At 37.2% G+C, this 17,463-nt stretch overlaps 1 protein-coding gene across 2 annotated transcripts in view; it reads right to left on the reverse strand.

Annotated features, from left to right (window-relative positions):
* TGFBRAP1 (transforming growth factor beta receptor associated protein 1) overlaps positions 1-17,463 on the reverse strand; it is a 37,370-nt gene that overhangs the window by 10,165 nt on the left and 9,742 nt on the right. For both annotated transcript variants that reach the window (XM_038136328.1, XM_038136336.1), the window contains exons 3-8: positions 16,113-16,307; positions 14,983-15,137; positions 9,260-9,342; positions 3,141-3,482; positions 1,728-1,785; positions 295-438 (exon numbers count right to left, since the gene is read on the reverse strand). In XM_038136328.1, the coding sequence (XP_037992256.1) occupies positions 295-438; positions 1,728-1,785; positions 3,141-3,482; positions 9,260-9,342; positions 14,983-15,137; positions 16,113-16,307 (977 nt within the window). The remainder of the gene's footprint in view (positions 1-294; positions 439-1,727; positions 1,786-3,140; positions 3,483-9,259; positions 9,343-14,982; positions 15,138-16,112; positions 16,308-17,463) is intronic.

Below are 17,463 nucleotides of genomic sequence, written 5' to 3' on the forward strand. Positions count from 1 at the left end.
AGATTCAAAAATTATCTTACTCAATATGAAGTAAACAGGAGACATGCTGTATTTTTAATGCTCTAAATTATGTTTTCAGAATAAAAAGAGGCAATTATCACTAGCACTTGCTAATAGACGGACTTGGAGGAATTGAGAAACCTCCAAGTTTTCTTCTGCTGATCACTATTTAACTGGCATTAAATATTCTACAAAAGGTCCAATCAGCTATCAAGTAAAATCAACATTTAGGAAAACCCAAACACCACTGCAGGGAAATACTGATATTCTGTTAAAAGTGTATCAATCACAAACCTCTTCATTTTTTTGTAAAATCCATTCAGAATACTTCCACACTAGCTCTTGGTCTGAGCAGAATGTAAGGAAGTCTACTATGTAGTCATAGAGATCTGAACGTGTAGAATCTTGAATGTCTCCATCAACTATTTTCACCCATAACTACAACAAAAACACACATATTAAAGTGCTTAAAACATGTACTAGCTCTTTCAGCTCAAAATTTATGTCACCTATTAAAAGATTTAGTCCAAGACCTGTGGAATTAGAAAGAGTTTACAAGAACACCAATTGCAAGAAACATCGCTGGTCACTCATTTTTGCCATCACACCTTTCTCCTGCATCTGGCATATTCACCCAATTCAGACCCCACATCATGTGGGCTCTCATTCTGAGAGTGACTAAAGGAGGTACACTAGTCACAAAGAAAGCTTTTGATAAAAGTCCTTTTTTCCCATGCATGGTATACTTTTCATGTGTTCTGTGTGTGCAAGAAAAAACAAATTATACAAGCAATTTAAAAGAAAAACTGGTCTTCTGCTTTTCTTTCATTTTGACCAAAGAATTACAAGTACCATGTGATATTATTTTTATATACATTGCAATTAAAATGTGCTACACCTAGCAGACCAGTTTAGCAATAAGCCTTGTTTTTTGCAGCATCAAAATTCTTCCAAGATTTCTTGCACATGACAAATGTGTTTTGTTGCCCTTACCTGTTCTCTTTTCAGGCCATTATTACTATTTATATAACTGACCTGAAGGCATTTAACTGGGTTACTGTCTTTTATGTGCTCAAAAAGCTGCACAATAAGGCAAACTTAACATACTGGGTATGGTCTGAGACACATCAAGAACATTCTAATTTCTCTAGATGGAGAACAGAACAGAATTATTTAGTCTGCAGTGTACAGGCCACTGCTAGTATCAGTGACATCAGATGGAAGGTCCCCAAAGGGATTACTAACCCATCTGAAACCCACAGATCTTGCAGAATGTGTTCACTCTTCATCACCAGGTAAACAAATAAACCCTCAGTTGCTGTCAATGTCTGCCAGGAGAATACAATGCTGTTTTGCTGTGCGTATATGGATAAATCAGCACAGGGCATGCTGCTTGAGTCCCACAAATATATTTTAAAGTGATTGCTTGATTATTTTAGCACTTTTGTCCATCTTTTAGGAGTACAAACAGATGTTCTGGTATGTACAGTTTTGCTTTAACAAGATCACACAAGCATCTAAGTAGCTGTCAACTTCAGTAAGCTCTTCAGACTTTTCACATCTAGCATATTAATTTATTCAAGGAAGTCTTAGCATAAGTTTCAAGTTTCTTATAAACACACATCACAACTTTTCAAACAGATAAATTAAGACCTCAGATTTTTATCTCCGAGCAAAAATAGTATTTTGGAATGGTTTTCAGGTGACACTAAAAGCTTTACTCTAACCTGAAGTGCTGCAGCATCCTGACCGTTGTAGTGATACAGGAGACCAAGTGCAAAATACCTGTAAAGAAAGAGAAGATAATATTAAAATTACTAGAACTTTCCCACTAATTTCACTATGGACTGATTAGCACAGAGTGCAACGAATAATGGCTTAAATGACACATGCATGGCCTTGTCTACACTTCAACAAGTCTCTCTAGGCTGCTTTTATGAATCAAAGGAGAGAAGTTCTGCCCTAAAAGTGTCTCCATCAGTCCTGTCCCCAAGATAGTTTGAAGTTACCAGATCCAGCTTACACCAAGTATGTGCCCAATTAGAGATTATTCCCATGCTGTTCTGTCATTACACACACCTCCAAGGACTATTTCTCCAATAGTTAATCAGTTGTCATTAAATCATATTTTATTATGTGTTTCTTTAAAAGTCTGTTTTACTATCCAAAACCTTTTTCTTTACTGTGGCATGGAGTCAGGTCAGGCAAAGAAGAGCTTCGTACAGTGCAACTACGGAGCGGCTTTTGTGTACTTTAAGAAAAACACAGCCAAGTTCTGTAATGGCTGCCCTCACAGAGCAGTGTTCTAACATTCAATCAATTCACACTTGCAAAAGCATGCCTTGCAAACAACACTTACCAAAAGGTTTTAATAAAACACCTGAAATAAATGAAATGACCCCAAATAGAACCCAAATTAAAGGCTCTTCCTCACCACTATAGTTGCTACTACTGCACCAGAGAGTTGAAAGCTAAAGAAATGAAAACCAAAATGGACATACTATAAACTATACTATACCTGAGGCTGGAGTTTGTATTTTACACATTTACTATCTAATGTTCCCTGCTTAATGATTAATTCTCTGCCTGCTGGCATTTCTGGTTTGAAGTCATTTGCAGTCATCTTAAGGAACCTCTTTCTGGTCAATCAGTGGAACATATAAAGCTTGCAATTCAGAAGTAAGAGCTCTTTCCCTGAAAAAGCAACTACAATTTTAAAGCCACTAACTGGTTAAAAGCTTTTACCTAAGGTAGTGCACGCTTTAGGGCATCTTTTCATTCTGTCTGTGCACAACTACTGCAGACATTACACTCTTCCATTATCTCAAGGGCAAACATTTAACTTTTTTCTTCCAAAGTTGTACAAGTTCTTTATTTTTGTGTTGGATACAAAAACTTTCATGGAGAATTCTGCATTTACCAGGATAAGACAATGCATTTCCTTTACCTTGGACTGTCAAGTAATAGCTTTTCACCAACATTTTTTAATGCTATCAATGTTAATTCAGACTGAGTTGTCTTTTGGACAAGTGTAAGCACAGGAACTACAAGTACTCAAACATACTGTTCGATAAGCCAAGAGCATCTAAGGCAATTTCCCCTCCGGTCTAGAAGGTATAATAATAAAAAAATCCACTTACTTTTTGTGTTTTTCCAGCCAGGCAGCGCTATCTGTTAAAAGACAGAAGTTCTCTGAAACTAGGAGATCCAGCAGGCTTTCATGATTTGCCTCTGCATACAGCTTGAGTAAAGCTGTGTCAATATCCTCCTTGTAGCCATTTGCAACCTCAGTGCTGCGGACTTCATTCAAGTAACTCATGAGGAATCGTTTGCATTTTGTCATCTTCTCCTGGTCCCCTTGGGTCAGCTGGTTCAGGTCTGCATACTCATGCAGAGGAGGATGAGACCGGATAAATGAAGAGGAAGTAGGCAACAGGAAGGGGTACAGAGAGATCAGCTCCCGGACATCAAGCTGGCCGCTTCTGCAATTACAGTGTCAAACTAGATGAAGCAAAAAGAAAGAAAAAGTATACATAGGCACAAAAAAAATGTGTGCTCACATATGCTTAGTCAGGACACTAGCATGTAGGCAGTTTTAGGAGTATTTTTTGCTATATCTTTAGGGGAGGGGCTGTGTGGGTTTGCTTTCTGGAGGGGCCCCCTTAGGAGGTTTTCTCCCAAATTTGCCCTAAACCAGGACAAAAATGTCCTAGGGTGACATTATGATGCTTGTATCCCCAGTTGTCTGTTCTGTTTATGCTGGATATTATGTGCTGTGCCGCCAAGACTGGCTCTGAAAAGGGAAGTTTTGTTTTGTTACCAGCCTGCTCACTCCCCCACAGTCGGCGGGACACAGACGGCCCAGTACACAGCGCTGCTTTTGCTTTTTGCTCTTGCTTGTTAGTTAGTTTAGCTAGGCAGTCCAAATTTTCTTCTTCCTCCTCTAGACATTGAAAGCTCTGAGAATTCAGAGACTGGCCAGCCTTTTGCTTTTAAGCTTCCACAGCTATTTTCTGGCATATACAAAAATCAGCTGAACAGCCCTACAGCAGTCCTAGGACTGCCCTGGACTTCATCCATACATTATGGGAGCCAGTCTTCTGTTGGCAGCAAAAAAAAAAGGCAAAAGTAAACCCTTTCAGGCAAGCCACAAAGGCTGTGTCAGTGTAATTCTGGACAAAACAGCAACTTCCTGTACAAAACTAAAGCTTTCAGAACATGTGCATGCATGATGAAAACATTTTCCCCAACCCTGAAAAGCACCAGATTCCTCACTTGGGTTTCTTCTTACAGGGGTTTTGTAAGCAAACCACGGATACTGATTATGCATCCATTTAACCACTAAGTCTGTTGTACAGGCAGAGGCCTTGGGTCTACATCTATGGGGGCTCCTCTGGAGTGGCTGTTCCACTTCAGGTGTGAAGGACACCCTATACTTTTATTCAGCAGCAAGTCATAACATAGATATGCCACACAAAACATTTTTCTTTCAGCCTAGATTGAAATTCCTCAAGCTTTTAAAGAATGTATGTTGTGACAGAAGATTTTTTTTCCCCACACATGGCAAACAATCCCTAATTTTCACAGCTAGAGTGAACCCTCCTTCCAGGCCTTGCTTTAGAAGAACAGCAAGACATCAGGATATTTTATAATATTTTATTTTACTGTCAGTTTTTATTCAGAATTCACATTTAAAAATAACATTACTGACGAGCAGGAAATACTGTTGCTGAAAAAAAATCAAAATGAACTTGACAGTTCTCTAAAAGAAACCCTGCTTAGTTATTTTGTTGCAAATAGAACTTTTTAAAAATAATTCTAATCTACCTGGTGATCAGCCAACTCAAATACTTTCTCTTCACAACTTTGATTGGAATAAATTCCAAAAAGAAACAAATGATAACACAGCAATAAAGTGTGAAAGATCATCATAAATAGGCCATCCCTTCACTACAGGCATGCCCTGCATCATTCACTTCTTGCCAGAGACACAATTCCAAAACCATCCAGGAAATATGAACTAGTAGGAGCCATCACCATGACAATCCCCATTTAGAACTTTGCTTTTAATACAGTCCCTTGGCTACAAAAATCTATACCAGAAGGAAATTCTGGGAGAAAGCAGCAACAGCAAATTCAACAGCAGCATCCTCTCTTCTAGAACCTTGTGACTGCAAAGCACAGGAGTAGCAACACAGATGATAGAGAAGAACCACAACAGACAAAACTGGGAAACCTTCCCTTGAAGAGAGGTTTGAACAGCAGGTTTTCCCAATTCCTGTAGAGAACTCCTACTGCCTAAAGCTCACCTCCACACTAGAAAGACGCACCTCTACCAGAGGGTAAAGCATTCAGGTCTACTTCACAGATTTCTGCAGTTGAAATTTCTTTTAATCCTTCTTTTGGGATTTGGCTTTGAAATTCTTAGATCTACATTATGATAAGAGGCAGAATAACCCAGAAGTAGCAAGTAATGTCAGTGGCATAACCTGATGGTTCAAAGAATATTTGAGTTTTCAGTAGGAACTTACCACAGTAACCTAACTGCAGTTTTAGTTACTGCAACTACTCTGAAATTTCAAGTCCTGAGATTAAATATATTATATGAGATGCACTACACTAGAAAATTAATCCTATTTGAAGAAAGATTTTTTTCCCCTCTAATCCAAATGAATCTTCCTTGGTTTGTTTTAGAACAAAAGCCAACCCGTAATTTGATCCACAGGATGCTCAAAATTTGTGCAGAAAAGAGGAGTCTTGAGAAATCTGGAGAAATTAAAATATAAACATTGATTCCCTTGCTAGCTATGCTGTCAAGTATTTGGAGATGGCCCTAACCTTGAGTTAGAGACTATGACGATTGAAATAGATGATGTTAAAAATGTTATATTTAACATGCCACTTTTAATAAGTTTCAAAACATTTTCCAACTTCTACTTCTATCTTTCCTAGATAAGGAAGTAGTCATCTACCTTACCTCTGACTTCACAGATTCTGGCCTCAATGATGATCTGTTTCCAAGAGGAGAATCCACTTTTAACTTTGGCTAGCCCAGAGCCTGGGCTATGGATCCCCTGTGGTACTCTCAGCAGGTCTGACTCAAGTTTAGCTGTACAGTTTTGTTCTCCACACAGCAGTGGCAAGCAGCAATCAAGCAGCCTCCTTAAAAAGCACTACATTATCCACGAGCTTCTTCAGAAAAATACCAAATACTAAACAATGACCCCACCTGCACAAATGGCTAACGTTCAACTCAAGGCTTATGGCCTCTGGGATTTGTGGATGTCTTGTGGATCTTTCCATCACATCTGGACAAAACCCTTTTAGAGCAGTTACAAAGGATCTCATCTCTTTTGAAAAACATGTCTGAGCCTTCAGCTTCTAGCATTTCAGGCTCAGCAAAACACAGATAGGAACTTATCACACAGTAGAAAACAAACTCTTGAGACATCAGTGTTGTGAGGCAACTTCCCTTTGAGCAATTCTGCATTAATTCTCTTTGAGTTTCATATATATAAACAGTGCAACAAGAAGAATCTACATGTTTTCAGGAAACTTAGGTCTAAATTCAGACCCTTGTATCTACGGGTATCAGAGATGCCAAAGAAGCCTACAGTGTTAACTGTTTTGTCAAAATCCCACTGGCTGTATTGGAAGCTTATATTCTTGAATCACATTTAAGATGCAAAGCCCACATCATTCCTACTTTTTATTTGTCCAGGTACAAGGACCAGCAATATTTTTTAACCTTTTCAGTGTAGGAGAGAATTCTCTCTATAGGTTAAGGTGAGAAATACAGTGCAACATTTTTATTTGTTAGAAGGAGCAAAGTTCAGAAAAGTTCCAGTATCCAGTGGGTCAGAAGACAAGCAATATCTAACCAGTAAACACTGAAGAGAACTGGTTTCCTTATGACAACTACCAAACATCTCAGTAAGGCATGGAAAATTCAGCCAATGACCTCCTAAAAAGCACTGTTGGTATAACCCTAATGATAGCAACATGAAATAACATAACTATAAATCACAATTCTGTTATTGCTTATAACAGAATTTGTCACTCCAAAGAAGCCCTACTGTAGCTTCTCACTCAATTTTAAGGTTAATGGATCTAGCTGAAGAAAACTATCCTCCTTATGTTGAACTATTTGAGTTTCAATAAAGCTACCTCGTTCTTCCTTTTTGTCAACCTTCCTCAGTATTCAGAAACATCATCATTAACCAGGAGGAATTTGGCAAATTATTCCTTTTAAAAGTTCCAGTCTTTAAGAACTATGAATTTAAGCATAAGATAGAACTGTTTGCTGACAAGGTTATCCAAGAAGGGAAATAATGAAAGAAAATTAAGACCTGTAATCCAATATAATTCCCCCTGCTAAATGTAACTGTCAGATATTTTCCAAGTTGTGAGAAAATCTCACTTCATATTTAGCCAGAAGCAGGCCCACATATCATACCAAGATCTCTGAGGTACTGCTGCTACCCTGTTTCACTGCTTAACACCCTCTTTCCTCAGACAGGTACCAAGTTTCCCAATGACATTAAGATTGAAGCGGTTTCTAAGACAAGGTTGAAATCTGCAGAGCAACACATTGGGATTCTCTTTCCCATTTTGCCTGTGAGCCATCAGTTAAAAATGAACAAGACTGACTGAGGCTGTAGCAGGGCACATGCAGCTGTTACTCTAACTCAGTGTGCCCACCAGGGCTGAAAATCAAGGAACCTGATTACCATAGCAAGTTTTTTCAGAGTCACCAAAATACTCTGCTTAGCTTATGTATGGCTGGACAGAAAAAAAGCACAGAAACTTTTTCTGGCTTTCTTCCCTGAGCAGACATCAGCAATTCATTCATCAGCAGAACTGCTGTTCTGCTTTGGAGTTGCAGCTTTTAGAGGAAGGGAACACCCTGGGATGCTGCCTGAGCTGCAAAATTTGTGGCTGGACAGCACACTTTCTCATGAAGCATGTTTGTTTCTACAGAGGAGCTCCCATAATTCTGTTCATTAAAACTTATTTGTCAGATGGACTGATGGTTGGATGGAGGATGCATAAGCAATCCTGGCTGCTTCCACAAGGTGGTAGAACCCCTCCCAGGATATATCTCTCTCTTTTCACTGCTCTTAAAATATTCTTAACTAGGCACCACTTGTACTTCTGCTTCAGATACACAACCCAGAGGTCAGATACACAAGTGTCTGAAAGATTATAAGGGTGGAGAAACACTGCAAGTTTCTCACTAATGACAACAGTTACTAGGTGATAGAGGAAGTGGTTGTGGCCAGAACAAATTGTCTCTAAATGCTGTTCAGGCCTTTCCTTTCATTCAGTGTACACTGCTCATCCAAGCCCAGTGTCTCTCATCATACTGGTGAGCAGGAAGTAAAATGGCAAAGTCCCTCACCAACAGCAACATTCCTCAAAGCTTTACCTTCCTCAATGCATTTCCATAAATCCAAGGACAACTTTTTTCCTACACTGTAAATATGCTTACAGTATACTGAAAATTGTCTAACCTTAATCCTATTCCATAGGCTCTAAACTGATTTAAAGTGAATTTCAGCAGATAACAAGGAGAGTTATTTTATGTGGTCAGCATGCATTCCGCTAACTACAGACAGTGCTGCATCACAGAATGAGGCATGGTTAGCAGAAATGAAATTATCAGGTAGAATAAAGATAACAAGCAGCATTTTCTGAATGAAAGTGGAATATCAAGGTCAATTTATTAACAACTGACTGCTGAAATGGCTAAATTGTCAAGGTTAGTACAGGCTTCAAGAACAAATCTGTCTTCTGGAAAAGGTCTAGCAGAACAAGTGTTAAAGCAGATTCATTGTCAACATCCGCACAAAAATAGCGCAATTGTGTCAATAATATTTCAATTGCAACTGATGTTTAAGTTGTACCTTTTGTTAAAAGTATTAAAAAAGAACAAAGCAATGTTCCCGCTGTAAATCACAGCACAGACTCGGTGATAAAGCCTTGACCTTCATGGGCATAAAGTAAAAAAATCTCCATACATACAACACTCAAATTCTTAATGCTACTATGTGTTAGCATCCCAAAAAATGCCAGTTGCATTAACTCTTCAGCTAAAAAGTCGTTTCCACGTTACCCTGTTCTTAACCCCAACAAAACCATTTTATTACAGTGAACTCACATCTGCATCAGAAAACATTCAAGCAACTAAGTTTTTCAAACCAAGAACACTATCTCCTTGTTTAAAGGTAAATGATTAAATTTCTTGTCACACAATTACCTGAAGAGTTCTTTTGCTTCAAGGAACTGAAGCTGTGCAAACTGTATAAAACCTGCTTGCTGCAGGATTCGTTTGTACATTACCTATAAAAAAGAAGGAGGGGAAAAAAGGTTTATTATATTTGTATTTATGTAATGCTAGTTACTACTGCAATAGCTACCTGCCAAAAAACACCAAACAAATCATCTTCAGCCACATCTGACAAGTTACAAGCAAAACGAACCTTGATCCTCTACATTTTAAATTATGTACCTGAATATATAGAATCTACTGCCCAGACTCATTTCCTACACAAATGTGTGTGAACACAACACTGCTCATGAGTACTTACTAAAAGCAAAGTCAACAAACAGCAAGTTTAAGTTTTCTTGTTCAAATAATGACTTATCTGACATCACACTGACTTGTCTCAAGTTTTTTGAGTTATTTACAAACATAAAAGCCAATGGTTATCTTTGAAGTTCCCCATGATTCAGTAAGTGCAAAAAATAAAGATGGTCCCACTTGACCACACACGGCCACTTCCTTTCTGTCTCATCTCTCAGGTGCAAAACTATCTTTTCATCCCCAGCTGATGGCCATATTTTTGACTTTCTGCCAGTTTTGCTACTTCGATTTTTTTTTAAATAAAAAATTCTTCCAAAACAGCTCAACCTATCCAATATGCAGAACATTATGCAATGTACCATAAAAATATGGTTAAATACCAAGTAAACCATAATATGGAAAGTTACTTTTTATCAAACTTTACTGTTAAGGTCACACCTAGACAAAAAATGTTTAAATGAAGCTCAGTAGAAAGAGAACATGAAAACTACTTTAAATGATAGGTAGTTATTAAATCTGAAGGGTCAAACAACTACCAATTACAAGATTAAATGAAATCCATGTGCTCACAATATTTCCAACAGCAAAAGAGAAGTACTAAAAGCAAGGAACGTAAACTGTGCTCTGCAGAGCATTCCCATTCGTGACAACACTGGTACTTTGGCAATACACCCAGCTACCTTCTCATGTCCTCAGTTTTTCCCTTCAATTTACTCATGAATACACAGCTTTCTAATGTTTCACACTGTACATGAAGGCTGTTACTAATATCAGACTTAAAAAAACCATTTTCAATAAAAATACCCAAAGAAAGTACAATACAATAGGAACGTATTCCAGGAAGGAATTGCTGAAGAGCACCAGGCCTCAAGTATCAGTGAACTGATGCTCTGATGGTTTTTCAAGTTGATTAAAGATTATGGATTTACCAATAGAAAAGCTTGGCTTCAGTCCACTTAGTCTGTGCATGCTTTACAAATGGTTTGTCTAATGGAAATATTTAATCTCTGTTGTTAGCAAGTCTCTAAAATGCTTTGTAAGGTTGTGGACCTTTTATTGCTTTCCCAGTGTATAGGACAAAAGGGGAAACAGAGAGTAATGTTATCAGGCACAGTTTTTCAGACACATATAACAACATAAAATTAAACAAACAATACTTCATGACATCTTTATATCAATTAATGCTTTACATTCAAGGTAATGATTAAAAATAGACTTAACTAAAATTAAAAGATAATTTAATTAGTTACAAAGTAAAACTTCTTTAGGGGATTGACTTAGAAAATATCCAGAATATTTGGATTTCTGACCCGGTTATTACACCAATAATTACACAGTAATCTGTGAACTGATGAATACCTACCTGGCCACCTTCCTAATGACACAGCTGAAGGATTAAATTCTGCAAATATTTGCATCTCATGGCTGCACAAAAAGTTAAAATCCAGCCTGACTTTCCAGGGAAAGACTTCTCACCCCACTAGCTAGTATCAAAAGTAGATAGGCTGGCATTTTTCCCCCCACAAAGCCTGTTTTCAATTTTTGCAATAGAGTGATCACTAAAATGTACATATTTAGTTGATCATATTTTGTAATAAAGTTTTAATTAATTTCACTGAAAGCACTGCTTTAATTGCAGAGCTTAGTCTGTACAACATCTTTTTAACCTAAAGTGGAAAAGAGTTCATTGATAGTGTAACTATAGGCTGAAGGAACAAGTCCTAAATTTGAACTGATAAAGTGGTATTCATTTTCATTTAAATGTTGACATATCTTCAATTCTCCCTTAAAGGCATGCAACAAAAAATTGTAGAATATCTACAGAGAGACACTTTCTGAACTTTTTAAAGATGCAATGATGAGATAGGCAGTACCCAGGTAGATTTTTAACTGACAATATAAACACTAGATATTAAGATGTCCTAGGGTAAAAATTATGGAGTAAAACAGAGCAGATTACAGAAAATCCAATATTCCCTTTCTCCCAGATTTTTAAGAATGGGCTAGACCTACATGTCAAACACACACAGTTAAATTCTGTTTCTGACAGAAAAAAACCCTTCAGTTCTTCCAGATGATCTTGTCAGATCTGGAACAGGCTTCTTTTAATAAGGTACTAAACTACACCCAGCCAAAATTCAACACATTGTTTAGTCCTTTATAATTTCTGAAGAACCACCACCGGATTTGCAATTCTTTAGGCAAATTCTGCACTGTTGACTAAATTCACATAAAAAACAGTAGGTACAAAAACATGACATAAGTTTTATATTAATTCATATTTGAAAAAGCAATAGGAAAAAGAAAGATGACTGCTGAAGCTATGATTGCTGTAGCTAAGTCTTAATTCTCTCAACTGCTAAAAAAATCCTTTCTAAAATGATTAGAATTACCAACTACATTGTCCAAAGGAATTTTTTGAGAAAGCCACTTCGTCTTTTGGTCAGATTTGGGTGCAGTCAATATGTTTTTCAAACTAAAATTAATTAGGAAGTAAAAAAAAAAAAAAAAAAAAAAAAAAAAAAAGAGAGAGAGATACCTATGCAAGCTGTGTGTCAATCTAACCAAGGTCTTCACTACCATCAACCATGATTTCTGCAAACGTCAGCTGTCCTGAAAAATTAATAAGTAGTATTCAGTCATTTCATGGTAGCATGGTAGAAAGGCCTTTGTATTCTATAAAAAATTATTTCCAGCAGAGATATCCATCTCCTTGGAGCACTTTTGCTTAGCATTTTTTACCTAGTAGGAATTCCTGATGCTCAAAAACAAAGAAATTTTCATCTGTTATGGCAGAGCTAAATTTGCAGTCTGTGGGAACCACAAGCCAAATAACAGGTTAGAGCTTCTAAGGCATGACCTGCTACTTTTCAACAACTAAATATTGACTGTACAAATCATTCTGAGAGCACAGTACTTCACTGCTGTTATTCCACCACCATCCTGCATTACCAGCATATACAGATATGTTTATGCTGTTGTACAGAGGAGAGCATGCACCCATGTGTGCATGCAGTGACAAAGTACCGAACTGCAGGGAAAAGCCCCCGTGTCCTCAAGATCTGCCCTGCAGTGCCCTGGGTTCAAGTGACACCTAAGGTGGCATTAGGCTTTGAAAACTGCATCATGTGACAAAAGGAACACTATACTTCCTGAACCACACAATAATAATCACTATCACATATGGATAGTTTATAGTGGCCGGATCAAGTGCCTTAATGCCAACCCCATGCACTCCATCCTACTGCTCATACAAAATGGCAAAATAAGGCCTCTGAAGTGTCAGCTGCTCAGGATTCAGTAATGCCTGCAAACAGAAGACACCTATTAGAAAATACCAATTTTCTAATAGATATGTATTATCTGAGGATAGCTCTTAAAAAGGAGTTAGAAATGAGTGACTGTGTGGTCAGTTAAAGTATACTAAAGAAATGTTGCAAAAACATATGTAAGGTGTGCAATTTGGTTGAGGTCCATCGGACTTACATTACACAAGACTACAGCAAAGAAAGATTGATGTGCCTGTAACAAACCTGTAATGACAATATCAGGTGTCAGATTCCCCTTAGAAAGCAAATTCAATATGCTACATTTCCAGCTACACACAAGCTCTAAAAAACTGAAGTAATGTCTCAAGAACTAGGCCAAACTGAGTCATTTTAGTAGGAGTTGGCAGAAAACTCTACCAAATTCAAGAATTTGATAATTGGTTAATAACAATTTGCAAATACACCCCAGAAATAGAACAGCTGTTTTGCTTGCAAGGACTATGTTTTCTGGTTTTCAGCTGTAGCATTGAGTTTAAGTAACTGAACACCCTTAAAAGCACACTAAGTTAGAAAAAGCTTACAATATTCTAGGTAACTAATTTTAGGAAGACCAACCCTGCGCACTTACGTTGCTTGTGAAAAGAAAGTAACATATTTTAAAGGCTGAAAAATTCCTAATGCAAGAAAACTGAAGAGGAATGAGATTCTACATAATGTATTTTAGATAATGAATTGTAGTTCATCCAGTGGCAAAACACAAAGTCATTCCCACACTAAACCTACATGAACTGTAAAGAAATAATTGGAAAATTATAGGTCATCACACATAGAAGACATTGATTAGATTATGCATTCTGCCTCACAGTGAGATTTTTGTTTGCTTCTTTAAACAGATTGGAAGGGAAAAGTAGGAAGTGAAGATGCAAAGCAAAACATGCTGGAAACTGAACTCCGTATCTCCCTAAACACTTTAAAGCTTCAAGTACTTTCAGGAAGTTGGACCTTCACAAAAGGATGGGAACACTTTTCTCAACAAGCTTTTTTGTTCCAGCAGTCTCCCTGCTGCTCATTTAAGAGAGGAGTTAAGGTCAAAATAGAAAGCTGATACAAAATTCATTTAATGATGGCCTTTTGGGCCTTGACTGAAACTGAAATGAAAAGGAATTAGAAGCTTCTTGAAATTTAAAAAACAAAAAAGGTCCTGACAGCCAGGATAGTTTTGAACCATTGCAATCCTGTATCTTTAAGAGTCATGTATACCTTTCTAAACAAATCAAAAGTAACACCATTGTTTTAATGGCAACAAAAAGTATATTAAAAAAAGGAAACCACAGATTTACTGCAGGTTACAGATCAAATTTTGCTTTTACAATAGGAAAGAAACTAAGTCAAATATTCATTCACCTACTCCATGAGTAGAGATGTCATGCTGCTTTTAACAAGCCTTTAAATAGGAGAAAATACAGTAGAATATGTATAGCAATAGAAATTGGGGTAGAAGGGAATGAGTACAAATCTTCAATCAACACTGTAATCAGAGTTTAAGACACTGTGCCACACAAAAACTTTTAAATCTGAGTTACACAGCAGTACAAACACTACCTGTAAGAGCTTGGAAGTAAGTGCAGTTGCTTAAGATTTCACATCACTTAACTTTGAAGTTAAGCACTTCTGTTTAGTAGCATGTGAGTTTGGGTTACAGCGAGGTTTAGGATGTGGTTTAGGATATGGTGAGAATCTTCGATAAAAAAAGTAAAATTGCAAAATTCTAATTTGAAATAAAGAATACATTTTTAAACAGCAATAGCAAATAATTGAATCTAGTACCAAAGAAGCATTCATTGGATTTTCTGCCACTAGATTTCTGGTTTTGCTTTGTTTTCAATTCTCTCAAGTTACACAATTGGAAAAATTTAACAAAATCCCAGAAGAACAACAGCATTTAACCCTGCCAATGTCACAGCTTCTGCAAGTACAAAACAATTTAGCAAAATACCTATTTCCTCAGGCTGAAATAAAAGGTATTACAACTTCTCTGTGATGTAAATTCCTCCCCCACATTCTCTAATCACTTGACCAATGGAAATTAAATGAAAAAAATTAATGAAAATTAAAGGAAGGACAAACCTGAAATTTCTCTTTTGGAATATTCCTTCGAGCTCCTTTTGCTAGAACAAGGGCTTCTTCCACTCTGTGGCTAGCTAGAAGATCCTGAATCTGTTTTTCCAAAGGTAGTGGCACCAAGATATACACACCCTTGTTAGTAGCAACAATCACCTTTCCTGGACAGCACAAACAGATATATTCAATTTACAGTCTCTACAGGAAAAAGCAATTTCAGAAATAAGCTTTAAAATACACAGCTTAAGATACAAGAACCTAAACAGGGTTAAAGTCCCAAAAGTGACCTTTGCTGCTACCACATTTACCTGATAGTAGCGTTTACCTATGAATTCCACCTCAGAATTACAGAGATATTGGTAAATTTATTTAGTTACAGCAGATTGTTCCACTCAAAAGTAAGAGAAATTGGCTAGAGTCATTCATGATGAACTAAGCTGGTAAGGCCACTGAAATTATTGTCCAGATTCCAGAGAGTAGGAACGTTTAACTAGCAGGTATTTCCCCAAGCTTATATTTGAAAATTTTAAGCCATACATCAAATCCAGCAAGAAACATACAGTACACAGTGCTCGAGTTTGTAGCTTTTCTGGAAAAAAAAATAGTAGCATAGTATACTTAAGAGTTCTCACTTAAGAGTTCTCAATTGAAGAACAGATCAATAGAAATATTTGCATTTTTTTGGTTAACAATTCTATGTGAAAGATCCAATTTTAAACCTCTTGCGCAGATATTTTAAAAATTATTTTTCTTTTGTATTCCTTTCTAATATGTAAGAATTTTGTCAGGGCAGTCAGTGGACAAATACCTGTAGATCACAATTACTGAGCTGTAGCATTAAGTTAACATTGCTTCTTTGAAAGAAATATTCAAGTTACAAGAAAAAGCTCGAACTCCATAGACTCCTACCCAACAATTAACTTGATAATTACAACACATTTAATGAGCATACATTTTGTCAGAAGCTTGAAATTTTGAATTACTGAAGTCTGCAAGGAATCTAATGAGGAAAGCACTTGCAACTAAAGTTTCAAAGGTTAACACACTTGTTAAATACTTTGTTTAAAAAACAAACCCAAGTGACTTCAGCGGTTGTTCCAGAATTACAGATGCAACAAAGTGTCCTTTTTTAATACCTTCAAAGTCCTGTAGAATGTGACCTTCTTTAAAAGGCAGGGTTTGCTTTTGTTGCTGGTCCAGCATGCTGTGCACCGTAATAAACTCATCATCGAGAGCAACCACATAAGGAAAGCACAAAGCTGCCCCAATCACGTTCTCTGACCAGTGCACTGGGGCACGCTGTGAAATCCCATCTACAGTAGCAAACATGCCTAGAAAAAGGGAAAAACAAAGCCTGAGGCTCATGCTAGTTGAGAATTGAAGACTGATCTTCCCAACACAAAGAAGGGTGCCAAGGTACAAGAATGGAAAGTCCCAGAGCAGGTGTAGTATCAAGGCAGCACGATGACAACACATCACACCTCCCTGGACCTGACAGAGATGTTGGTTAATTCAGTTCAATTTTTTTTTTAATTCTTCTTCAGCACCGGAAGAGACAATGCCAAAAACAGATAAGAGATGAATACCAAAACAAACTAGCAAGAATTATTCAAGTTTAGTAAATTTAAGAGCTTAAAGGAATTATGCCATGTAGTTTGAATTCATACCAGAACGGTAATACTTGTTGAGACCCAGCTTTCAAACAATCTTGCCTTAGTAGGAGCTGCAGACCTGCACCACCTGACCTATCTGGCGATGCAGATGTGTTTGTTCTTGTAGTGTCTAATGACTACAGAACATTTCAGTGGACACAATTGTTTACCTACACTTTTTCACTTTTGCAACCTTTTCAGAGAACAAGGGCCGAGCTCCTTGGGGTGAGTCACTTCCTGTGAAGCATCTGCATTTTCAATCATTTGAAAAAATGCACAGGCTGCGTATAGAGCAGCACAAAGACTTTCTATTATTACAGTGATAACTCCTATGCTGTCTTCAGAATAACCAGATTAAAGCTTCAGTTAATTTGCAGGGTGTTTTTTCACAATGAAAAGGTCATTATCTTTCCTCAAGTCCATTCTGTCCTACATTCTTCTTCTAGCTTATTAAACCTTTAAATTGCTTTAGGACCACATGCCACTGGTTCTATTCATACAGATATTTCCCAATTCTGAGACATTATTTGAAGAGAAATTTCAGTCACAATTTTCAGGCCTAGTTCCATAAATATTTACCAGAACAGTGTAAACATCTGTTCTAAATATGAATTCATACCCCTTAAACCAAGAATTCTCAGGCCATTAAAAAGACATGCCCATTAAAATTGATCTTTGGCAGCAGTGAGACACTTGGCAGTTGGCAGAACAAGTCTGAGCTCTAAAGAAGAGAAGAGATTAAAAGATTATGTTATTCAATTTACAAAATCTCTTCCAAACAGAGGATAATGAGGCAAGGCGAGCTGGGTAAAAGGACCTTCTTGAAATTAAAAAA

Source organism: Motacilla alba, chromosome 1 (genome assembly GCF_015832195.1).
Source record: "Motacilla alba alba isolate MOTALB_02 chromosome 1, Motacilla_alba_V1.0_pri, whole genome shotgun sequence".
Classification (NCBI taxonomy): Eukaryota; Metazoa; Chordata; class Aves; order Passeriformes; family Motacillidae; genus Motacilla; species Motacilla alba.